Source organism: Lycorma delicatula, chromosome 11 (genome assembly GCF_047948215.1).
Source record: "Lycorma delicatula isolate Av1 chromosome 11, ASM4794821v1, whole genome shotgun sequence".
NCBI classification, from domain to species: domain Eukaryota; kingdom Metazoa; phylum Arthropoda; class Insecta; order Hemiptera; family Fulgoridae; genus Lycorma; species Lycorma delicatula.
The window spans coordinates 5,015,753-5,042,616 of record NC_134465.1 but is presented as its reverse complement, the minus strand read 5'-3'; the positions used below and the strand labels follow the sequence as shown (position 1 = coordinate 5,042,616).

The 26,864-nt window shown below is 28.4% G+C and overlaps 1 protein-coding gene across 2 annotated transcripts in view; it reads right to left on the bottom strand.

The window, feature by feature from the left end:
- LOC142332320 (uncharacterized) overlaps positions 1-26,864 on the bottom strand; it is a 65,110-nt gene that overhangs the window by 15,790 nt on the left and 22,456 nt on the right. Inside the window, exons 7-10 of one of the 2 annotated variants that reach the window (XM_075378689.1) lie at positions 20,582-20,630; positions 17,934-18,770; positions 8,415-8,507; positions 2,938-3,033 (exon numbers count right to left, since the gene is read on the bottom strand). In XM_075378689.1, the coding sequence (XP_075234804.1) occupies positions 2,938-3,033; positions 8,415-8,507; positions 17,934-18,770; positions 20,582-20,630 (1,075 nt within the window). The remainder of the gene's footprint in view (positions 1-2,937; positions 3,034-8,414; positions 8,508-17,933; positions 18,771-20,581; positions 20,631-26,864) is intronic. The other variant, XM_075378690.1, reaches the window with a different exon arrangement.

Below are 26,864 nucleotides of genomic sequence, written 5' to 3'. Positions count from 1 at the left end.
GTTGTCATGATCTTAAAATAAATAAACAAATAAGATAATGATTGATAACTTTGATGGTTTTCTTCTTTACTATTTTAATCTGCACTCTTCTAATAATTTTATAAATTTGAAGATATGAAAATAGCATTAAAAATTGTTTTCCTATTATGATTCTAACACAAACAATGAAACAAATGTAAAAAATAGTATTTAATATTATAATTTTATTGGTAATTAATATTCTAAATTATATTTTTTTTTTTACTTTAAAATTATTATTTTCAAAATCATTAAACTTATATGTAACACATGCTATAATTTTTAACGGTTGTAGGATTAAAACAAGCTACTCAAAAAAAAAAATTGCAGATGCATTCCCATAAATAACAAACTAGGTTTACTAGGAAAAGCAAGCGAGAAGTGAAGTGGTTTCTGTTGCCTTTATCACAGACCAAAATACACTGTTTTATATCACAATGATAAGATCTCCAAAAGCCAATGATTTTCAGTGCTCTACAAGAAGTACCTTCACCTGTTCACCACAAGAACTGGTTTTATTATGAACATCATCACTCTAAAAGAAAATAATCTTTAGAGGGACTGTTACTTGTATATTGTATGTCATTTTATACATGTCACAACCATAAGAAAGACTGGAACACGCAGAGTACATAACAAATTAATGTACTCAGTTTTTCTAATTCTTTTTTTCAATGCTTATGTAAAATGTGATTACTGAGTTTATTTTATTATGAATTAATTAGTTTTTATACAATTCTGTTAGCTGTAATAATAGTTTTTTTTTATCATTAATAAGTGAATTTTGTAAAATTTACTAAAATATAAAAATAACTACAAATTCCAAAACACAGCTTCATCAAACAGAACTATTCACCAACGTCAAGCTTTTTACATAGAACTGATGCTATAGACGCCTTGGAATAATAAATTAAATTTTTGTTTTTTAAATAATAAACTTTTTAATAAAAAATTATTATCAATTCAAGAAGGTTTATAATTACACAACAAAAAGATACAAATCCAGATTGGTTAACCAGCTAGTTTATAATTACAACAAAACAATTGTTTAGTAATATTCTGAATGGAAGGTTGATCAGATATAAAATATTACCCATAGAAAGAATTTACGTTACTGTTTGAAGGAAAATAATTTTTGTTGCAGCCTATATTTAAACTGATCAATGCAAAAACATTTATCATAACTGTACAACTATTAGGATAAAATTGTCCCCGAAGGGATCATGAACAGAATGGAAACGCTGCCCAGGTTTTTTTTTTTTTGTTGGGTAGTTTGCTTCACATTATAGTTCTTCTGATGGTGGTTGCCCTTGCAATATACCCCCACTCTTTTCCTTGACTTTGTTTCTTCCTAATTTTCAGTTCTATGATTAGATCTAGCCAAGATCCAACACATCGTTCATGCAATATAATAGGAGGGCCTAACTTTGTACTGACTCAGAAACTCTGTTTCCCGTCAAGACAGCTACACAATAATCTTAATGACAACTGCCTTTGCAAGGACAATATTAGGTTTCCTAATAATTATTTAAATAAAAATATAATTACTACTTGAGCAGCTAGTTTCTAATACCCGCAGCATAATGATTTCAATTTCAGGAAACCTTCACACCTAAAATATTTTATCGTCAATGATTGTTATCCTACAAGAAACTTTACAATATTTTTTGTTTTTCTTTTCTTCTTAATTAAATTACTATATTCATCATATTATCAAACAATTAATTTGGTTTTAAAACACCATTTCTATCTGGCCAGAAAATCCAAATCTTTGTTGGGAATCAAACCTGGGACTGCCAGCTCAATCAACAAACTCTACTGACTGTTATGTATGTGCGATTCTAGGCAAAGTCTTTTTTATCCCAGTCAATTTTTTTCACAATGTGAAAATTTCCATCAATAATGGTAATCAAACTGAAACTCTAGCACAAGCAGTCAGCAATGCTAACCACCAATAGATTACAAGCCCACACTTCCTGTATAAAATTCTGTGCTTACAGATTCAGTCAAACTTGTAAATCTCATAAGCTTGTTAAATTATAATTTATTTTTTTATTACAGGAAGAAATAAACAAATCTATTTTTAGGCCACTGCCCTATGGAAACTAAAATTTGAGTTATTATAATGATAATTATTAAATTTGATATTACAATACTGCAGTTATCCTGCAGTTCTTGAGTATCGGCTTAAAAGAATATTTGTTAGTTTCATTAATGTACAAAGTTAAAGATATGTTTCTGCTGAAATATTTCTCAAAAAGGATAATTTTTATACCCTTTTACCAACAAGCATAATAGTGAATCGTAGTACACAAGAGTAATATTACAATCCAGTTATTAATTGCTGGTTAATTGTTGGCTTTTCGTTTATGCACTAATGCTGTTTGCATTTATGTAACAGTGACAATAAACAATCTTATTAACATTGAAGTACAATCTGTGATTCAATCTTTTAAATTTTACATTGCTCTCAAGGACGGGAAGGTCTTGACTAAAGAGATGGATATGGCCTGTTAAAGTTGATTATTTAGGGTGTAAATTCTCCTCATCTAGATTATAAGCTGATCTCTTGCTTAATACTTGGAAGTAGACTACTGCTCATAGCTCAATTTTTGCAGACCACTAATTTTTAGAGTTCTCAATTTTTGTTTTATATTTTATAAAGGCAGGTAAAACTTTTTCATATTACTTCATAAGTGTGGATTATTTTTATTTTACAATTCATTTTTTACTAATACTGCTAGTAAACATTTTTGTGGTTAATGCAATTGTTATCAGTAGTATAATGTTATTAGAAAAAAAATGAACAGTAAAGTTCTTAAATCTCATTTTGTAAGGAGTTTTTGAACATGGATAAGTAGTTTTTGATATGTTTTTGAACATGGTAGTTTTTGTCTAATAAGTTTAAATGTTACATACCCTTGTTCATTCTGGTTGCCTTTAGATTGTTTTTTCTTTTTAAATGAAGTTTTAGTGTTAATTAATTTGATTGGTTTAGCAACATCATCATTGAGTCTGAAAAAGAAAAGAGTATTTAATGAAATAAACAATTCTTTTCCAGTAAATTAAATATTATCATACAAACAGTAGCCTTTTTTAACAGCCGTTTGTAATATTTTATTCAGTCTACATATATATAACTTGTTTCTTACCCATTTAACTCCAACACTCTATTGACATTTATGCAGTTAGAAGATAAATTCTTGCAACTATGCTATACTTGCTAACCTCTATTAAAAAATGAAATATTTTAAAACTTTGACCTCTATGGCTAAACAATCTTTTAGCAAAAGGTCCTGCAGGTTTCAAATCCTAATTACTTGGTACCTTTCAATAACACAAAGTTTCCATTATATAATAACATAAACAAACTTTGAGGTAAAACAAGAAATTTTTTAGGAGTAAATTTGCAACTGACAGATTAATGTAGTTCAAGAATACAAAATCCTTCTTCCATCCCTGAACTTTGAACTATAATTCAGTTTTTAATTTTAAAAAACACCTCTCCTTAAGACACTCAGCAAATTTGTAAAATGCATGGGAACAATTTTACGAGACAGTAATGTTAAATTATAATTTATTTTTTATAATTTTCTTTTTTATTCCAGGAAAGAATAAACAAAGCTGATTTCAGGCCCGTAGGAATAAGGAAATGTAAAATTTGAGGCTAGGATAGAAGAATGATCTTGCTACTTGATTGTGAAATACTATCAATCAAAGCAAGAGTATACATTAAATTTTAAAACCAGAGATGGGTTATTTAAAAGATGCATATGTTGTTAGGGATTTTTTTTAGAATAATCTAATTATATTTTTACAATATACCTTATGTTTAATATAACTGATGGAATTCTTTGGCTGCTAGCAAATATTTATCCAGATATTTGAATTTCATTACCACACATTCACTATTAAATTTAAACTGCGTGTACATTCTATAAGTACGAGTCAAAAATGATCTGCACTTTCACCATAACACACCTTCAAGGTTGTCATACTGCTTTCTGTGCACTAGTGTTTAGAGGTGGTATAACTATGGTGAAATGTGTGAAATTTGATCTTGATTGCATTATTTGCCTTCCGGCTATTACAGAGTAAACATATCTGCTCCACTAGCAGGTTGCACCATGGAAGAACAATAGCAGTAATATGATTTATGTGGTTAAGGGGATGAAAAAACTGAAATTCATCTTATCACAATATGAGGACAATGCTTTATCATGTAAAACTTTTTTGTGGATTGAGAAGTTTAAAAGTGGCCGGATGAGTTTGATGCATGAAGAGGGAGCAGGATGCCTGTCAACCTCCTCCATGAAAGAGATTCAGCAAGCTTGAGAGATGGTTATGATAAATAGGTGAGTTACCATCAATGAGGAAGTATCTTCATTGAACATCAGTCACAGTTCTGCCCATCAAATCATCCATGACAAACTTGGTTTCCATAAAGTCTGTGTGTGATGGGTACAGCTTAGTGCAGGGCACAAGCTCATATCTGTTTAAATCTGCAAAACTTATTCAACCCCTTCAACAAGGAAAGGTGAAAGACATATTTTTTTGGCAGCAGAATAGTCACCTGTGATGAAATGTGTTCATCACTATGAGTCAGAATCAAACCCCCAGAGTATGGATTTCTGTCAAAGAAAAATTCAAGATTGAGCCATCGATGGGTAAAGTTATGATAACTGCCTTTTGGGATGCAAAAGAGCCTATACCGGAAGACTTCATGGAAAAGAAGACTGATCAACAGCACATTACAATGAAATGTTGGAAAACAAGCTAAGCCAGCAACAAACGCAGAGGTCAATTGCCTGCCTGAACATGGCTCGCCAGATTGTTTAAACCAGCAAGTTGAATTTTAAGGTATTGGAACACCTTCCCTAGAGCGTAGATCTTGCTCCCTCTCACTTTCATTTGTTTAGGCCGCTCAAGGATGCTTTGCGAGGTTGTCAATTTTCCTCAGACTAAGATATGCAGGAAGCAGTGCAAAAATGGCTTAACTACCAACCAAAAACCTTCTTCTTGAAAGGAACACACAAGTTTGTGGACCAATGGCCCAAAAGCATTGACAAGGGAGGTGACAATGTAGGAAAATGAAGTACATGTGGAACCCTTAGCTTTGTGTAAATAACTTGTACAATGAAAAGTGTAGATAATTTTTAGCACGCCCTAGTATTTTTCCTACATTTTGCATTATACATTTACAGTAAGTAGTCTTTTCATGTAAATATTCATAAATTTTAAATTACGATTGTTGGTTAACTATGAGAATTTTTTTCAATCTTAAATAATATAATTTGTTCTGTTTTATTACCCAACAATATTTCTTTAACAAACGCTCTTTACTGCTGAACTAGCATATGCGTTGAATATTGTTAATTGACAAGGAACAAAAATATAACAAAACAAATGATATAGTTGTGTAGAGTAGCAACATTCCATTAATAACTGCAATTTTTTTTACTTATCTCTAGTTATTTATAAAAGAAAACTGACATTTCCTTCATAACCTAATATTATAATACAAAATAAAATTTCTAATAAAAATCTGTAAAACTAACAAGTTTAGTGGGTAAATGCTACTGCATTATTTTAATATATATTAATAAACAAATATTTTATTACAACAAACTTTTGAGTTAAGTCTATTTTTTATATTTTGAGTCAATAGATCTTAAAGTCAATTACGAGACAATTTATATTATAACCAATTTTATTTGGTTATAAGAAAGTAAAAATTATCAAAAATTTCTAATATAGATTTTTTTATTAGTATTTCAGTATTTTTGTTCACTTGATTTCAGATTTCTAACGAATTTTGTTTTGATATTCAGAATTAATAATCAATATAATAAATATTTTATATTTTAAAAAACTATTCTAACAAATCAACTTGAATATCTTTACAGTAATTCACTTAATAATAAATAACATTAATATTCCTTAAGAGTAAGTGTATGAAATAACATTCAAAGTTGCAGCAATTAATATTGCTACAGAGACCTCTTCTTTTTTCTTTTTTTCTTGTTTAGCCTCCGGTAACTACCGTTTAGATGATTCTTCAGAGGATGAATGAGGATGATATGTATGAGTGTAAATGAAGTGTAGTCTTGTACATTCTCAGTTCCTGAGATGTGTGGTTAATTGAAACCCAACCACCAAAGAACACCGGTATCCACGATCTAGTATTCAAATCCGTGTAAAAATACCTGGCTTTACTAGGAATTGAACGCTGTAACTCGACTTCCAAATCAGCTGAATTGGAAAGACACGTTAACCACTAGACCAACCCGGTGGGTTACTACAGAGACCTGATATACACAATTGTAACCATCAAAGTATTTTGACAGCCGGTGATGAAAAATAAATTTTAAGTATCTTAAAACTCATTTAAAATGAGTTTTGTTAAAATTTCATTAATTTGAAATTTACGTCAAAATTTTTTTTTACTAAATATTGTAAATGTAGGATTGAAAGGGTTAAATCATGATATTTTGTTATAAATGCAGGGATAGATTTCACATTGAATATTAGTCAATTTAAGATAAAGCCTAAAGATACTTTTTGATTTTCAGTCTCTATTTCTGGTAACCATTTTAACAGCCAGGAATAATTTATATGAATTATAAAGGGCACTAGGAATGTTTTGCAATAGACTTTACAGATCATCATAGGCGGTTACAAGTTAGTGCGTGTTTAGACAGGTCACAAACCTGTACTGTAGCCATTCTACTCACTGACTCAGTCAGTTAGTTTAAAGAGGTAGTAATGTCGTCGTGGTCGAAAACTGAATACCGAACAAGTTTAAAAGAAATGACTCCTGTACTTAGACAGGATTTTCCTCATCGTGTAACCATATTTTGAATGACATCAATGAAAGAGGTGATGATTTTGCTCTTGAGGACGCTTTAAAGTCAGATCAAACATATTCATCTGTGATTAAGGGAAACATTGCTGCAGTACGAAAAATGCTTGAGGCAGACAGGCGTGACCTACCACCAAGCATACTTGTCCTTCAGCATTGCTACACCAGCAGTCCGTACTATTCTGCAAAATCACCTTCATGTCAAGCTTTGTACCTTTTCGGTATCAGATAACTTGACCAATGATCAGAAGGCTAGTCGTGTTTCATAGTGCTGTGAAATGCTGTAGAAGTATGAAATTGTAAATCTCCCTATCTCAATAGTAGCGTGACAAGTGACAAAAAGTAGCTGCAGTATTATGACATCCTGACCAAAGATGAAAACCAAGTATGTGTGTTCGAAGGTGAGGAGATATCAGTGGCTGTCCAGAATTCAGATCTGTGAAAAAGAAAATGGAGAAAAAAGGAAAGAGAGTTTTAGAGGGAGTTGCATTGGAAATTCAGAAGTTAGTTACAGAAAGTGGTATACCGAAGGATGCCTCTCTTCTTTTTTCCTGTTTAGCCTCCGGGAATCACTGTCAGGTATTACTTCAGAGGATGAATGAGGATTATATGTAGGACTGTAGTCTTGTACAATATCAGGTCGACCATTTCTCCAAGATGTGTGGTTAATTGAAACCCAACCACCAAAAAACACCAGTATCCACAATCTAGTATTCAAATTCGTATAAAAGTAACTGTCTTTATTAGGATTTGAATGTTGGAACTCTCGACTTCAAAATCAGCTGATTTGTGAAGACATATTCACAATTAGACCAACCCCGTGGGTTATACAGAAAGATGCCTTCGTGCCTGCCTAATTTTATTGAAACGCTCAAGAAGCTGTACCAGAAATAAAGGACGCACAAATAATTTCTTCACCACAATAAAGCTTCCCAGCACACTGCTCTAAAGTTTGTTCTAAGTATTTGGCCAGCACTGAAATAGAACACCCTCCCCATAGTCCTGACCTCGCTTCATGTGACCACACTGTTCCCCCAAGTAAAGAACAGACTGAAAGGGAGGCATTTTACAAGCAGTGATGACCTCCTTAGAGCTTGGGAGTTGAGTATGCCCAGATCTCTGACAAAACATAGCAGGGTTTCTTTGAAGACTGGTTTTAAAGAATAGAGGGTGTTTAATGTGTAATGGAAATTATTTTGATTAATTATTTTAATTGTATTGCAAAACTTCCCTAGTGCCCTTTATACAAAGCTTAAATATTTTGTTAATTTTATTGAATTATCCTGACAATTTATTTTTTACACAATAAATATATTTTGACACCACAAGTTCAATAATTAATTAAAACTATCATCAATCATTTATAAATATTTTTATGGAAAAAGCTAAAAAATGGCAAAAAATTAAACATTTCTGGTACTTTTTTTAGATTGAGAACACAAGCATTTTTTTTTAAAAAGACCTCTTCACAGAGATAGCTATTTTAAGAATAATATTAACATTTTAAACATATATATAATAAATTATAACTTACTTCTTTGTATTAAGTGCATGTTTAACATTTTTTAACTCTGTCGCAGTGAAGTTCACAGAATTAACAGCTTCAGTACTACGAGATTGTTTGTCTCTGAAACAATAATTCAAACTTGTTACATAAATTCCAATTAAATAGTTTTAACTAAACAATATGATACATTTAATCTACGTTTGAATACATAAAATAGTTTGCATGCTATACTGGAAATTACAGAAAAAACCTGTTTAAAAAATAATATAATTTAATTCTATTAATTCACAATATTGGGAATATTGAAATTTTTAGTCAGGTATGTCCTGACTAAAACTTTTTAGAAAAAAAAATGTTTAGAGGGTTTTAGTTATATATATATAAATGAAATAAATGTGCAACTAAAATGTTAAACCATGATTGCTATGACTGTATTCAGAAAATAAAATATAAGGTTAATAAAAATTAAATGGCAATTTTTTTTTTTTCAGTTTGCAACACTGCTGGGTCTGACCAGATTATCTACATGGAGTTTAAGTGAACATTTAATTTGCAACAATATGGTACTTGCAATTCAATAAAAATCACCACATCACTTCCAATCCTTTTTCTATGTGAATAATTCAGTCATTCCTTACCTTTTTTTCTTATTTACAACAAGGGAAAAATAAATAGTCAACGTGAAAAAGTAGTGTCCTAAATAGAAAATGATTTTCAAAGGACTCGAAAACTATTTTTTTAATTCTAACAGACACTCAACCATTAATGAATTTCATGAACGATGTACAGAAGTATTGAAGAATTACTATCAAAACCTAAGGCTAATGGAAAATTTACATAATGTACAAGAAAAACCGGCTAGAGCACAAATATTCTTTGATGACAGCTTTCTGGGATATATTATAACACAAGAGAATAATCAAAAGTTAATGTAAAAATAACTTCAAAAGTTTAACATTAACATAGAAATTTTTTTCTGGGGAAAGTTTCTTATTGACTTTCTGTTGCCTTGAGGAGATACCATAAATATCGATTCTAACTGTGATAAAAAATAAATGGAAAATTTTCACTTGGTCTTTAAACAACCCAGATCACACCACATGAATATCAATGAAAAAAATTGAAATTTTAGGCACAATGTGCAGTAATAGAAGATGCAAGAATCTTTCTGACAAGAATCAAATAATTCATTCCCAGACTACCCGAAATAGTTAAGTCCATTTGATGAAGTCAAAAAAATAAATTCAATACAATAAAAAGCTTCAAAATGTTTTCTGGTCACTATATTCTTTTGTAATATATTTATTATATAAGTTAAATATAATTTTTTTTGTTATTTATAACATTTTAAACATGTATTCAATAAACGAATCTAAGATATAACAACAGCTTTTGGCAAGTTTGTGTAAATAACAATGTTAACAATACTGTATAAACCCATGTCCAACAGAAATGACGGTTGCAAAAATAGCCTGTACATACATGTATCTTAAGGTTTCACATTGATGATGTAACCATTAAACTTAAAATATATTAAACAATCCTTAAATATAATTCTAATACTAACTTATTTGTTTTGGCTGTAAACCTTCATCCAGATAAAATGAATGACTGAATTAAGATTTCTAAGCGGTTCAGTCAATTTTAAGTAAAGATTTGAACATGCATAGAATATCTGTGAAATTCATTCCAAAATTATTGTTAGAACAGCACAAACAATACTGACTTGAAGTGTCCCAAGAATTAATCAAGCTAAAACTGGCCCACATTTTTTAAATAAGGTAATAATTACAGGCAACAAATCATAGGTTTATGGGTATGACCCAGAAACAAATGCACAATCATTACTGTGGAAATGTCCAAGTTCAGCACGACTGAAAAAAGTGTGATAAAGTCAATCAAATATGAAGACAATGTATTCTTCAATTTTAGGGATATTGTGCACCATAAATTTGCCTCTACGGGGCAGATATTCAATCAAGAATACTATAAAAGTACAAAAATGTACAACAGAAAAAACAAGAATTGAAATTTGAAAAGACAAGACTTGGGTCCTCCACCACAACACTTCCATCATGTGTTCTCGATCACAAAAACATTTCAATGTAAAAAAAAAAACTAAATACCTGGAAATAGAAGAGATTTGTACATGGAATATACATCAGTTTCAATAAGTGATTTTTACAATAATCTGTCAGATGAAAGCCCAGGAAATCACTAATGAATTAAATATGGGTAGGGATGAATGTAAAGTTAGTCTTAAAGTGGGATTCATCAATTTCTTTCCTCAGTTTTTCTATTTGAAGGTCAACAATAGCTCAGCAGCTACCAGAAGTATATGAAGATAAACTGACAATTTCAAGGAATGTCATAAACTTATGAAAAAATAACAATAATTTCCTAGATCAAACTGAGAATGCAAACCAGACACAGGTGACTTTTGAAATGCTATTGACAACAATTGAAGTGTAGGTACAGAATATTCAGATATGAAAACATCTACTGAAATGTGAAAATCTTCTACCCAATATTGTCATACAAGCACAAGTAAAGGGATGAATGAAAATAAATTAATGCTAGGATTATATTTTGGTCAGAAATTCCAGATGATTTCATTAAAAATTGTTCAAGAAATGTATGCACATACTTTTGGTTAATGATTACGAAGATAATTGCAATTGTACAGATGACAGAAACTCAAGCAATGATGACTGTAATTAAGATAAAACCTCTACAATTTCTATACTTTTAATTAAATATTTACAGTGTAAACAGATTTACTGACATGCAAATAACAAACAATGTATACATTCACAATCTTCTATGGTGATTTTGTTGATAAAATACAAAAATGTAACAATATTTTTTTTTTAACTTTCCAAACCTCGGTGCACATGGTGTATATGGATAAATAGTAGTTTAGATTTCTATATCTGCTTCACTTTTTTATACACCCTGCTATACTTACATAATCATGTCAATCATCCAACAACGATCATTCCAAATGAATTTTTAATGGTGCTTTATAAACACAAATGAAGAGAAATATATAATTGCAATTTAATACTTTCTAAGTCAAGCAGGTTGGTGCATTCTACAGACCAATTTTTAAATTTCTAGTTAGTCATACATGAATTATATATTGGTACAGCAAAAAATTACATTATTAACGAATTGTTAAAGAAAAAAATATACATATACATACATACTTACTGACAATATTTTATGTTTCAAATAATTCAGACTTATTGGAAGATATTTATCTCATTTCATCCATCCACTTTTTGGCAAGCAATGATAAACAGGACATAATTATAATATTAATTAAAGAAATCAAGTACAAATCTTACTCTGCATATCACAAAGTCATAAACAGAAACTGTATAAAGTAGATTAAAATCAAAAAAAGGTAATAGAATATTAAATGCCATAAAAAAAAATTCTAAGTGAACTGACATATACAACTCAAAATAACAAGCATCTCACATCAGGTTAATGGCTTTCCAACATTTTATTCAATGAGCTAAACTTATTTTAGCACATCAGCAAGGTAAGTTCATCAAAATCATTCCTTAACGTAAAACCTTCACTACATTAAACCTTTACTACCTGCTGTACATACAATATCATTACTTTCATTACCAACTCTAATACCTGAGGTGTTTTATATGTATATAAAGGTTTTTTTATAGTATATAGCCAATATTAGATCGACTGTTGCATACAGTATAAAGCAACAAATTAAGAAACTGTTACTAATGTAAAAATATTGTATAATATTTAAAATACTTTAAAATCAATTAGCATGTGATCTTTACTAGCAATATTTTCAAACAAAATTATTTAATTTGGTTAAATACAAATAGGTGTTTTATACTAACAAAAAGTTAATTCTGCAGACTTTTTAAGAATTGACAAAAAAAGAAATCTTAGATCATATAATAAAAATTAGTTAAGCATCAGTAAAAATATATTTTTTTTTTTACAATTCATCATACAAATCATAAAGTAAACAGATGTGGTACTATAAGTGTAAGATTTTCATTCCTTTATAACTATGTACTAAAAGGCAATTAGGTTACTGAATGCACTGAAGTGTGGAAGTTCAAAATATGCTCACTAGTTGAGACATAAACAATTTACGAGCATGTTGTAGTAAATAAATGTTTATAATAAAAATCCAATCGGTCAGCTCAAAAAGAATTTTGTAGACAATTTAATTGAAAATAGGATTAACAAAAGAAATAAAAATGATTTTTTTTAGTAAAAAAAATGAAATTATGTAGCGAGAGACAAAATGTATATGGAGAAATATGGTTCCATATTCATCAGTAAATAGAATCGGAACTTTATCAATGAAAACAATTCAAAATATCTGTGTACAAAATGTGTATAATGCAATCCAAAATGCGATGTTTAATATAGTGGGATTGCAGAAGCATAAACAGAAATTTATTCTAAATTGTGCTTCTTGTGGAAATCTATGAGGATTCAGATGACAATCCAAGAGACAAGTTTTATTTTTACTCATGATTCAATAAATAAATAGAACTGTTCTGATTAAGTATTTTGCATTATCTAAAGCCACTGTCATAATATGTAACTTTCCCAGCAAATGTTTTTTTTTCATACTTTTTTCTTTATTTAGAATTTTAAAGAGGTTATTTATTTTTTTAAAAAGTATTTGATAAAAAAAGGGACAATCAATGAAATAAAAGATTAAATTTAATTTGTATACAAATGCCATTGTTCTGATCACACAACAGGTATGATGATTCTCAACAACCTATGCAAAGTATACAAAGTTGTAATAGATTAAAGCTGAATGAAATTAATTTTAAAAAGTAATTTCAAGAAAATAAAAATCAAAGAGATTATATAAAATAAAATATTTTGCTCTCATATAAACAGATATTTCATTACAAAATATCTTCTTATTTTGCTAATTTTCATTATTAATCATACTGTAGTTATATAAATTTCACAGGAAAAAATTCTCATAATTAATTTAAACTTTAACTCCATGTAAAAATTGTTTACATGATATAAAAAATAAAACATAAAATTATTAAAAAATATTTAAACTACTCACTGTAATTCTCTTATTTTCTATTTCTCATTGCAAACAGTATAATAAATAGGGCATTATAATTATTATTACTCTGTACTACAGGCTGATTCAAGAGGAAAGTAAAATAATTAGTGAACTAATTCTAGAGCTTGAAATAAAGATAAAAGTTCATACAAACATATTTTGAAAATATTTTGTTATAGAGATATGGATAGCGAAAAATTTCACCAGGATTTCAGTTCCCCGGTGAAATGAGATCATACTGAAAGTTTTAAGGCACTATATAAAAGGGTAAATTGATGGTCTCTACAGTTTTTAACCTGAAAAATTGAATAACGAATCTCAGAACTGTATTGCTCCTAATTTTCATGATATACATACAATGTAAAATAGAAAAAATTTGTAACAAAAAACATGTTTTTTAAGGTTTGAAGTACAATAACTCTGTTAAATGACTAATAAATGCATAAATTTTTTATCAAATAAAAATTATTATTTAATAACAATTAAATAATATAGTATATAATATTATTATTATATAGTATATAATATTTGCAAGGTAAATTTTATTACCTTCTAGAGAATTTAATTCTGGGAAAATCGATACAAATAAATTCTATGAAATACAAAAAAAAATCAATTTTTATTATTAAGAACAAAAGAGAACAAAAATTAACAGAAAAATGTTATGAATTTCAAAAAAATTAAAAATCATACTATAACATGTCATGGGGAGAAATTATCTCAAATTTTTAAATAATGAATTTCTTACAATGCTTGAAAATTTCTCAATGGTGAAACAAACTGAAATGTACTATCAACTTGAAAGAGTACCAAAATATCTCAGGAATGAAATAAGACAATTCTTAGATGAAACATTTACTGGTAAATAGTTTACTGGAAGTAAAGGGCTGGTAAATTAGCCATCTAGATCACTGGAATTTACTTCCTTATATACTCATGGTTCATGGCAATGGGATGAAATGCGAGATATACAAACAAAAAGTAGAAAAATATAATGAACTGATTGCTTAAATTTTCATCGCTGCTGCCCTCATCAAGGAACATGAAGATATCATTAGGTTGACAACAGAAAATTTAAGTAAATTATAACATTTATAGTAAATAACATTTATAGTAAATTATAACATTTATAGTAAATTAATACAGAATAAATCGGTGAGTATTTTTTTTAGAGTAAATTAAAAATATTTTAATTTTTAAAAGATTTAAATTTATTGTAACAAAAACAGGTATTTTTAATTTTAACAAATTCATAACATTTCTCTGTTAATTTGTTTTTTTTTTTGTTTAATAATTAATATTTTTTTCTATTTTGTTTTTAATAATAAAGGTCCTTTTTTTTACAAACTTTATTACATGAATTTTCTCAGAATTAAATTCTCTACAAGTTCTGACAATAAAATTTATGCATTTATCAATCATTTAATAAAGTTTTTGACTTCAAAGCTAAAATAAACCTTCTTTTTGTCAGTGAATTTTTGTTTTACATTGGATATTGTAAAACTATGGAAGATACAATTTTCAGACCTGTTTTATTCAATTTTTCAGTTCCAAGAAACCATCAGTTTACCACTTACCAGGTGTGTAAATATAAAATCGGAATTTTTATATAGAAAATATACGTTTATTGTATGAAAATGTTTTATTTGAAATATTGTCCATCGTTAACTACATTTTTCCCATCTCTGACAATTTATGAATGTCACACCAAAAAAATGTTTGCTCTTTTGAGGCAAACCAGTCATCCAGCCATTTTCATAAGAAGTGGTGAAGCGCTGCCAGCAAGTGCATTTCCCATCAATCCAAATAAATAGTAGTCGGACAGAGTTAAGTCTGGTGAGTAAGCCGCATGTAAAAGTATTTCCCAACTGAATGCATCATTTCCTTGACTGGTTTTGCTATGTGTGATGGTACATTATCATGATGCAAAATCACTTTGTGTTGCCTTTTTTGATATTATGGTCGTTTTTCATGCAGTGCTTGATTCAAATCGATCATTTATTGTCGGTAGCATTCAGTATTAACGGTTTCACCAGGTTTCAGCATCTCATAATAGATCACACCCTTCTGATCCTACCAAACACAGAGCACTCTCTTCTTTCCATAGCAATTTGGCCTTGAAATCAATGTCAATGGTTCGCCTGGAGTTACCCATGATCTTTTACACATGATTCTCAAAATATATCCACTTTTCATCACCTGTCACAATTCTATGGAGAAATTACTTTCTTTTGTATCTGGCGAACAGCATTTCACAAGTGGTTTTTCGGTTTTCTTGCTGTCTTTCATTCATGTGGAACTGAATTTTCCCGTCTTCTGGATCTTTCCCATGGCTTTCAAACATATGAAGACGGCTTCTCATGTTACATTTAATTGATCCATGAGTTGTTGTTGTGTTTGAGCGTCATCCTCATCCAACAATGCTTGCAACTGGTTGTCTTCAAACTTTTTCGGTGGTCTTCCACGTTCTTCATTTCTAATGTCAACTCTATTGCCACTTTTGAATTTTTTAAACCACTCAAAGCACTGTGATTTACCAAGAGCATGCTCACCATAAGTATTAACAAGCTATTGATGTGATACTGCAGCAGTTTTCTTCAAATGGTAACAGAAAATCAATGCTGTCCACAAATCGTAGTCTGCAGGTACAAAACCCAACATGTTCAACGCTAATTAAAACTATGCTGATGTTGAAACTTGTATTGTTGGGAGTTGAAAATCTTTGTCAGCTGTGTGGGGTGTGGGGTGTGTGTGTGTATGTTTTTCCTTATTTCAAGCTAGAATCAGTTTCAAAATTATTTCCCTTTCCTCCTGAATCATCCTGTATTTATATATAAAGTTATATATATTTGTATTTATATATAAAATTTATATATAAAGAAAAAAATAATTATCTTTATGTTTTTTTATTTTAAATAAATTCAATACCTATTCTTAATTCCAAAAATGTTTATATAAAATCATTAACTATAATTCAGAATAGCTGAATAAATGGCAACTGCAATTAAGAAATATGTATAGATAACTGTAACATTACATCTGGCCATCTGATTTAGTCATTATTATAGCACTCAGCCAAACAATCCTGCCAAGCAATGAAAAGACAAAAAATCCATGTAGTATGCTTCATGTAGCACTTTCAAAATCAAATATTATATCTAGAACAAAATTTCTTCTTTTGAAAAAATTTTGTTCTAAATTTTGTACTCTGCTTCCTCTCAGTGTAAAGAATATTCTGCTTAAAATACTAACTACATCAAAATTTATTGCAGGAGTTCCTACTCCTTTTATGATTAAAACACAATTATAATGTTAAGGATTTTAAAATAAAACTCAAAACTGGAGGCTTCACATGTTGCATAATTATGGATTAATTTTCATGTCATGGGCTAACAAACCATTGAATATATTCAATTTTCCAATAAACTTGGGTACCTATTAACCTTTATAATATCACTTTATGCAGTCTTCACCATCAAAAAGCCATCCTGAAATGTTGCGATGTCTTGGCTATAATTAACAATTGTCATTTTAAACTCCAAAAAATTAATTTGTCTTTACTAAATTGCTTATAATCAATAGTAGATTAGTTTTGTTTTTAATTATTTGTAAACTTTACTTTACTCAATATAGGTGGAGGCTTTGGAAATTTATTATTACTCTTGTAGATTTTTAATACTGCTGAAACAAATTTTGCCATAGATATGGCTAGAAGAGATTTTAATTTAAAATATCTTGCGTAAAAAAATCATATTCTGTAATGAGACTCTACCATTTATAAGAATGATCAAATTTTATTTCGTTTTCGATTAACTATCAAACCAGTAATAATCAATTATGCAATAACTATGTTCTTTCTTTCAATTAAGTGATAATTATATAGTAATTATAAATTTCTTAAACATGGTTTCCACTGATATATTTTAGTAATAAAAAATAATTAAAGACTTTTTTAACCACCTTACCTTGTCAACAGTATACTCCTTGACTGTAGAATATACTGTTGACATTCAAACAGTCATGACTGTATTCTCATTTTAATTTTTGACTTATTACAATATTTTTAATCTGCTGATGGTTCCAAAATCTTGAGAAAATACAACTTTTTGCTGGTAAGATGGTTAAAAAAATTGTTTAATCATTTTTTATTATATTGTAACTGTTACACATTTTTCCCATTTTTTATCACAAAAATCACATTATTTGTTTATAGAAAAGTTTTACTCTATTTTTACAACATAAAGAGATTTTTAATGTTTTTCCTTCTCCTCTTTTGAAAAAAAAAAACATATGCTATTTTTTAAATATAATATTTAATATTAGACTAAACCATGCTACACTGGATTTTGATGTGTAGTCTTACTGTATATATATTGGCGAACTTCCTATACTTCATAATTTTTCAGAAACTATAATTTTTTTTTTAATTTGTAAATATTTTTAATACTTACATTGTGGATGTGGAACCATCTTCTGAATTTTGTATATTACACTTATTTCTATTTCTGGATCTTTTATTTTTCTGAGTCTGTTCAGTTGGTTGTTGTTTGTTTCGCTGCTGTTGATTTGATTGGTTATTTTCTTGCTGCTTTTGGAAATGTTTTTGTTTAAATTTTTGGGCATTTTTAGTAAATTTCAGTTGATCAGGACCTTGATTTAAATTAGGTCTAAATGGACGATTACCAAATCCACGTTGTTGAGAACCTGGGCCCCTTAGCCTATTATGAATTGCTTGGGGTGGAAATTGGTGCGGTGATGGCATACTATTCCCATTAGGACCAGACGGAAAAGGACCGTGAAACTGTTGATTAGCATTAGAATACTGTGCATTATTATACGATAAGCTCATAAGAGGTTGAGGAACTGGCTGTCCCGGGAGTTGTCCTGGCTGCCCAGGAAATGATACTGAATGTCCAGAAAATGGTCCTTGTTGTCCAGAAAATGGTCCTTGTTGTCCAGAAAATGGTCCTTGTTGTCCAGGAAATGGACCTTGTTGTCGAGGAAATGGACCTGTTGGTGGTCTAGGAAATGGTCCTAGTTGTTTAGGAAATGGATTACCAGAGTATCCACCCGTATTTCCAGAATTTCCAGGAAAATTAGGTTGTGAAAGATTATTGAATACTGGAGCCGATGCAGAACATGGATCCTTACTTAAAATGTTTTTTTGGGCTGCAGTATTTAAAAATTCATTTCCTTTACTTGTTCCAGGAAACCAATCAGGATCATCATAAACTTTTTTATTTTGTTCGGTAGTGTTACTTTCTGATTTCATATTTTTTAAAAAATCACTGTAAAAAAATTAAAAATATAACTTAAGAATATATAAAAACAATTATAATCATAATAATTAAATTTATAAGCTGACTGTGATGATCAACATGCTGAATTTTAAGCATAATATACTTTAACTATAATATGTAGTTAAGGGCATTTTTTCATCTATCACTTTAAAAATTTCATATTTTTTTTAAAGGAAATATTTAATACATCTTCAAGTGTCATAATTCAATAGAAACAATAACAATGTTAAAAAAAATTTTTAGTTTATAAAAAAAAAAAGTAAAACATTCTTTTACCAGTGATAAGCAGTAGTAAAATTTAATTACTGTGTATGTAGACAAAAATAATTTTCTTACATATGAAAAATCTACCACAAAATAAATTTTACCAGTAAAGAAACTGATTAAAAACCATCAAAGGAACTGAATGTACAAAAAAATTATCAATACCAATGGTTAAAAATATGTTTACAAAACACTCAACTAAGAACTTTAGTCCCTTTTGTTAAACTACTAAATAAAATATCCTTGTCTCATTTTGTAAATTAGAATTTAAGTAATTTTATTATAGCATGCCAATAACATGAAAACTGTAACTTAACTATAATGAAACATGAATAGAAGTAGTCCGAAAAATAATCTGAGTGATGGAAAAATACAAGAAAACAGTTTAAATGTTGCTAAAAATAAATAAAAAAATCGCAAAATGTGATCTGTTGAGAAATAATAAATACAACAATAAAGGTAAAGGCTTATAGAATGAAAGCTTTTTTAAATAGCAAAAATTTATAACAAGATACTTTGCTTTTTGTGCCATAAGTTTGTTATAAGGTCTATACACACTAAAATTAACTGCTTCTGAAAATGTTACTTTTGCATGTTGTTTTTAAGCAAATTAAAAACTGTCAGTAACCAGTTGACCGCTACAAGGTTCACCCTCAACATTCACCCTACCAGATGTACAAAATGTTATTACTTATCAACTTATACTAGCACGATCAATGATTTCAAAACCATAAATAGCTAGAAAACAATGAATATCACCATTAAAGTTCACTTTTTTGATCTATAAAGATCAAAATCTGTGCATGTTATCTTAAACACATTAACAAATTAGGCACATTCCAACGGCTACTGAAAATAACAAGAAAATGGAATTGATGAGATCTGGCATGTAGTAGGGAAATGCAACTACATGATGACAGCATGCATCACCCTGTAGGAATGTTTTGTTCACCCATTACATGCAATTGTCCATTACTTATCACCTGCCCCTCATATTTATACTTCCATCCTTCATCTTGAAACCATTTAAGATTTACAGAAAATATTTTTGAACCTTTATCAATACTTTTCTTTATTACAATATACACCTATTCCGAAAGAGAAACAAAGAATTTCTTAAAGAATGACTTTTGAAGTGTACAAACAAATTAGTCAAAAATATCTGTACTCTTTCCAAATTTTTATTGTAAAAATACACTTCACGTCTCACAGGTTTTTGAGCAAAATTATATTAAAAAAAAATTAATTTTGAGCAAGTTTTCATCCAGTAACAGCGTATCAATAAACTACAGTATTAAAAAAAAAGGAATAGCATTATACGGATCACCTCGTGACAGAAAAATTTATCAAACCTAAGATACCCCACTATAACTAAAAATATTAGACTGTAGATACTAAAAATTAAATTCAGAAAAGGGTATTCTTCCCTTCACATTAATGAAATGGTAGAATCATTTTTTTTTTTTTTTTTTTTTAATCTATTCACACAGTAAAATTGTTCAATTGATCACAGTAAATTTTTTTGTTCAACTTACGTTTTTGTATTTCCTAATGACAAACTTTCAATAAATTTCTGCAACAAAGCTGAAAAAAGTGAAAAAAAAATATATAAAGAAAAATCTCATCTTTTGAAACAAAAAAGATTTTTTTTTTAAAACATTTTTCCTCAAAATGTACCTTCATTTATTTATTTTTACAAATAAGTACCAATATTTGCTTAAACAAGAACCAATGAGCTGATTTCAACAATTCTTTTAGTACTACACTAACTGAACTCAAGGACAACTTTATTTCATATGTAATTTTATCTATATAACTTCATTATTGAGTAAGTAAGTAAACTAAAAGATAACATCTTTTACACATCAATTTTTGAGTAGTAGCTGTTTGTGATTTTCTACTAAAGGCACATTAAACAGTTATCACTTTCCGTCTCTGATCAGTTTAAGATCATGCAATCTCTACCACTCTTGCAAATAAATTTTTATTTCATCCAACTCATAAAGGAAGGGGGTGGCATCAGGTTGAAATGGGCAATTTGAGTTGGAAGACTGTTTGTAGGCTAACTTTATGTTTTTGATTGAGATTCCCTAAAATGATAAATGTTACTTTTTTTGTCAACAGTTGTTTTTACTTTTATTCTATAAAAACTGGTAAAAGTAATCATTTTGTAAAGTTTTGCAAGTATTGTTTATCAATATGTATTACTTCCTCAATATAATTTTTTTTTTTCATTTATTTGCGTTAATACTATTTAAATATATATGTATATTTAATATTATATGACATAAATATCCACCAAACTGCAGTAATTATAAGTTAAATTTACCATATTAATTCCCAAGAATCGATTTTCTCAGCATCCCAGATCTTCAGTTGGTATTGCATTCTGTAATTACATTATATTTAAATTCTATTAAATAAACCAACAATTACAGAATACTCAGATAATACATAACTTACCTATTTTTTCATGAAAGTACTTTCACGGGATCCTGCATCTTCAGTAATGATCAAAATAATTCTGTTATTGCATGATAAAAATTTAAAAATAAAAATACTAAAATAATGAATTAATCTATTAATTAATGTTAATAATGTATTAATTTTGTATGAGCTATGTTTATTAGATGGTATGCTATATTAGATAGATTTATTATTTTTGAAATTTCTATAATGTTCAAGGACTCTTATTTTTAAGGATGTGTTTGTTTTTTCAATAAAGATATCATCATAATCATTACATTTAATTAATAATATGAAATTTAAACAGATTAATTTCAGTAAAATAATTACATTATAATATTAATCTTCAAAAAAAAAATATTATTTTAATTTTATTTTAAATTAATCTTTGTTTTGAATTTTTGAAGTATTATGAATACATATTCAAATTTTCCTATCAAATTTGCAAATATGTTTATAATAAATTTCAAAATTTTTAAACAGAAAATATCTTGACAAATTTACAAATTAAAAAATGAATTTGTTTTAAAGTAGTTATAGATTTCAATACAAACTGAAAGTGCGGGATCCTATCCTGCAAATCGATTACTGTAAATTAATGTGGTAAGTTTAACTTATCTAATTACTGTGTGTTGGTGGTTTATATTTCATACAATATAAAATATTCATATAATATATTATATAAAATTTCATATTAATTTTGTACAATATTATATTATCATTATTATATATATCAATCCAATCAACCTAAGTACAGAATAATAAAATAAAATAAAATAGAATGACACCTACCATATTCCATAATTCAAGCAAGATCGCTTTCGCAAGTCCTTATCATCAGTTGCTCTATATAATTTTTCAAATCAATCATATCAAATTAAACATTAAAATTGAAATTAAAAATCTTATACTATACATAAGATTTAAAATTTTAAATTATGTTTTACCAAATTAAAATCAAAACAGAAATTAAAACTAAAAATTTTTAAATTCAATTTTTTTTAAATTTAAATAAAATTAAAAATTGTATATATATGAAGTCATTTAATAAAATTAAATTAAAAAGTCAAAATTAAAATCAATAATAAAAACAAAATAGAAATTATCAAATTAAATTTACTTTTATATTTACACATATAAAATCTTTCCAAAATGTCAAAAATCCTATTATTTGTATTAATACTGTATTTCTTAATTTCTAGTATTTCTAAATTTGTATAAATATCGGATATTGATCAGAAACATCAAAGAAACCCAATTTTTTACTTTTATATCTAAAGTATTCATGAAATCTAGTTTACCTACATACAGAGTTGAAGATGACACAATCATAAAAGCTGCTGTAAATAGCAGCACTTCTTTAGTGATTGATAATTCTTAATACTTCAACTCTGTACAGTTACATAACTTTGGCTAGCTAGTTCACATGAATTTCTATTTTGTTTTTAAATTTGACTTTTTAATTTAATGTTATTAAACGACTTCATATATTTGTTATATATATGAAATTTTTAATTTTAATTTTTTAAATGTTTGAATTTAAAAATTTTTAGTTCTAATTTCTGTTTTGATTTTAATTTGGTAAAAGATCTTTTAACAATTGTAAATTTTAAATCTTATGTAGAGTATACGATTTTTAATTTCAATTTAATGTGTAATTTTGTACGATTGATTTGAAAAATTAAATAGAGCAACTGATGATGCAAGGGACCCACAAAAGCGCTCTTGCTTGAATTATGGAATAAGGTAGTTGGTGACATCCTATTTTATTATTCTGTATTTAGGTTGATCAGATTAACATAATTTTTACAGTGCAGAGGAATATGATTCTCGAAAGGATCGATTTTAGAATTATATATATATATATCACTACAAATTCCTAAGAATCTACTGATGATAAATGTAACAATCAAAATGCATCTAGATTTAAGTAACTTTTTTTTAATGGTGCTTTCAGCATTTTCTTTTTTCCAACCTAGTCTTTCAGTCTATTTTTACAAGATGGATTTTAATACCTAACATTGTTTAGTTCATTCTACCGTTTCTATTATACCCATTACAATCTATTATTATTTTTTTGTTTGCAATATGCCTGGCACATTAATGAAATTAAATTTGTTAATCTATAAAGTCTATTAAAGATGGTAATATTTTTAATTAGAATGAATTCTATTCATTGATATTTATAATGAAATGGGAACATGTCACTATAACACGTTTTATTAATGTGTATTTTTAAAAGCATACGCTTTAATTTTAAATTCTGATAATTAATTATAGCAATCTATTAATATAAAATCTCTAACTCATCAAAAATATTTAGAAATAAATTACACACACTGTATAGGCAATTTATTAAGTTACAAAGTAGATACTATGTTACATCTTTTTTGGATAGTTACAAAACTGATGTCAATAGTTAAATCAGTAGTATGACATTGTTCGCTACGGTTTACAGGTGAAAAAACATTCATTTATTCACTCTAAAAAAAAAATTGTGTTTACTACTGGTTTTTTTTTTTTTTTTTCTTCGTTTCATATTTTATTTAGTTTTCTTATAGGTAAATTCCAATAACCAGATATTTGTGAAATTTATTGAAACAGTTTTTTACTTAAAAAATTCATTAATTACACTGGTCAACATAAAATTTGGAACTGAAAAGGGAGTGTAATATTTTATATGCTGAATCTGAATAAGTATTCCGAAAGTATCACGTAACATTCTTAAATTACAACCCCTTAAATTAATTTATTCCATCATTCGTGGAAAAAACAATACAAATAAGTTGGTATGTCTGTATATTTGCTTATTCATTTATATTGTGATGCATGCTGTTGGTCTAAATTTGATACATAACAGGAATGATGTCATTTCATGTCAAGCCAGACATGTATAGACTGTCAGTGAGTCCAGTAATGAGTAATTCAATGTGATGAAATTTTCTTCAGTATGAGTTCAGCTCTTGGTATTACTCGGTGTATTCTTTAGTAGTGGTAGCAATTTATCATGCACATATTATAAAGATTTACATCATTTTTCATTACATTACACCATTTACAGATTCCGAATGCACCAACTTCTTGGAAAGTAATTTCTGACTCCCCAGAAAGCTCAATCGATGAATCCTCAACTTCAATTGATATTAATTACTTTCCAGGAAAATCAAATACTGAACCTCACCTCATAACACAAGCAGAACTGAGCAACGTAATTCATGACTTGTATTTGTCGAAACAACATGCAGGACTCCTAGGTTCACATCTTAAACAATGGAATTTATTAAACAAAGATACTAAAATTGCAGTATATAGAAATCCAAATGAAAATTTACTGAAATACTTTACAAGAGATGGTTTAACTTGTTCCTTCCTACCATGATGTTAGGGGGCTAATGTCTGAACTGGAAATTGAATATGATATTCATGATCAGCTTTTAGTTATAGACCCATCAAAAAGAAGCTTAAAGGCAGTGTTGCACAACTCAAAGTTTTCTTCTTATATATCGGAAGCACATGCTGTAGGAATGAAAGAAACATATGATAGCATGTCAAAAATTTTAAAAGCTATTAAAGTATGATGAACACTCATGGCGAATCATTGTTGACCTGAAAGTGGCTTCTTCTCAGTCTCCAGAGTGGCTTTACAAAATACGTGTTTCTTATGTTTGTTGGATAGTCTGGCTATAGATAAATACTACACAGTTAAAGACTGGCCAAAAAGAAATCAGTTTATCCCAGGAAAGGAAAATGTTCTTAATATTCCCTTTGTTGAAGCAGATCGTGTTACTTTACCACCTCTACAAACAAAACTAGGTCTGATGAAGAATTTTATAAACATGTTAGATAAAGATGAAGACGGCTTTAAATATTTAGCCGAGGTTTTTTCATAAGCCAAATTAAAAGAGGGAATAATATTTATTGAGCCACAAATAAGAAAATTAATTTGTGAAAATATATTTGACAGCAAACTGAATACTAAAGAACTAGCAGCATGGAAGTCATTCAAAGATGTCGTTACTAATTTTCTTGGAAAAAACCGCTGAAAACCATGATCAGCTTATAAATGAACTCTTAGTGTAGTAAAATAATTTAGGCTGCAGAATCTCATGGAAAATTCATTTTTGACATTCTCATTTGAACTTTTTCCCTTTATACTTGGGTAACAAGGAGAAAGGTTACACCAAGATATATTGCAGATGCAACAATGTTATCAAGATAGATGGTATGAATCTATGATGGTGACTACTGCTGTATGATAAAAAAAGACTTCACTGAACACAAAAGGAAAATGAAAAAAAAAGAAATTAAGATAAACGTAAATGTCTGCAAAATAAAGGTAGGAATTTTAATTGTAATTATTATTATTTTTGTATTCTATTATTTAAGAAGTTTCTTAATATGTTAAAGGGTTATAACTAAAAATCTGAGGGTGATGAAAAGCTGATTTCATTTTAGGATTCAGTCCCAAATTATTTTTTTTTTTGGTTTGCCTGTGTTATTTATTGGCAAAATATTCAAACAAGAAATAAAATCTTATGACCAAGCAGGGTTTGGTGGCTCCTCGCACATTTTTGTAATTTTAAGCTAAGTTTAAGACAGCAGAGACCAAGCTAATCTATGAAGTTTCATTAAAAGTAGTTAAGCCATTAAGTAATTTTATTAGCTATAAATAAATAACCTTAAATTTTTATTATTATTTAATAAATTGACTGCTACTCTAATTTTATACTAATAAGAGTTCATAATAATAGACTGCAGGTCTAAACCTGGATCTGGTGAACTAGATGGGAAGTGGCTAACGAAATGCAAGCAAATCATCAATGTATAAAAGCTATTAAAAAGAAGTGAATAGTCAAACAGAATTTCTTATTTGTGTTCTGATTATAACATAAAATTAAAACAGAATAGCTATAAGTTTATTGACTCATTTAATAATGGCAGTTATTAAATTAAATAAACAATATTAAAGTTAATTTAATCAGTAATCAGTAAGTTAATTTAAATCAGTTTGCATTAGATAAGTCTATAAATACATGTATTTATAGACTTATTACTAATGTATTTATTTACTTTGTTCACTAAACAACTAAATATGTTACATAAATAGTTACTCTACATAGTCATATGATTCAATAGAATAAACTGGAATGTAAATTTATAAATGGAATGAGTACAAATAATGGAATGTGCATGTGTTGTGTGTGTGTGTGTGTGTGTGTGCGCGCGTGTGTACACTCTCACTCTTTCTCGCTTTGTTTTAGAGTTACGGCCAGGGAACGATTTCACCATTACAGGTATTTCTGGGCCCCAATTAAGGAGTAAAGTAAGGGTTTCTTATGTAATCTGAGTGGA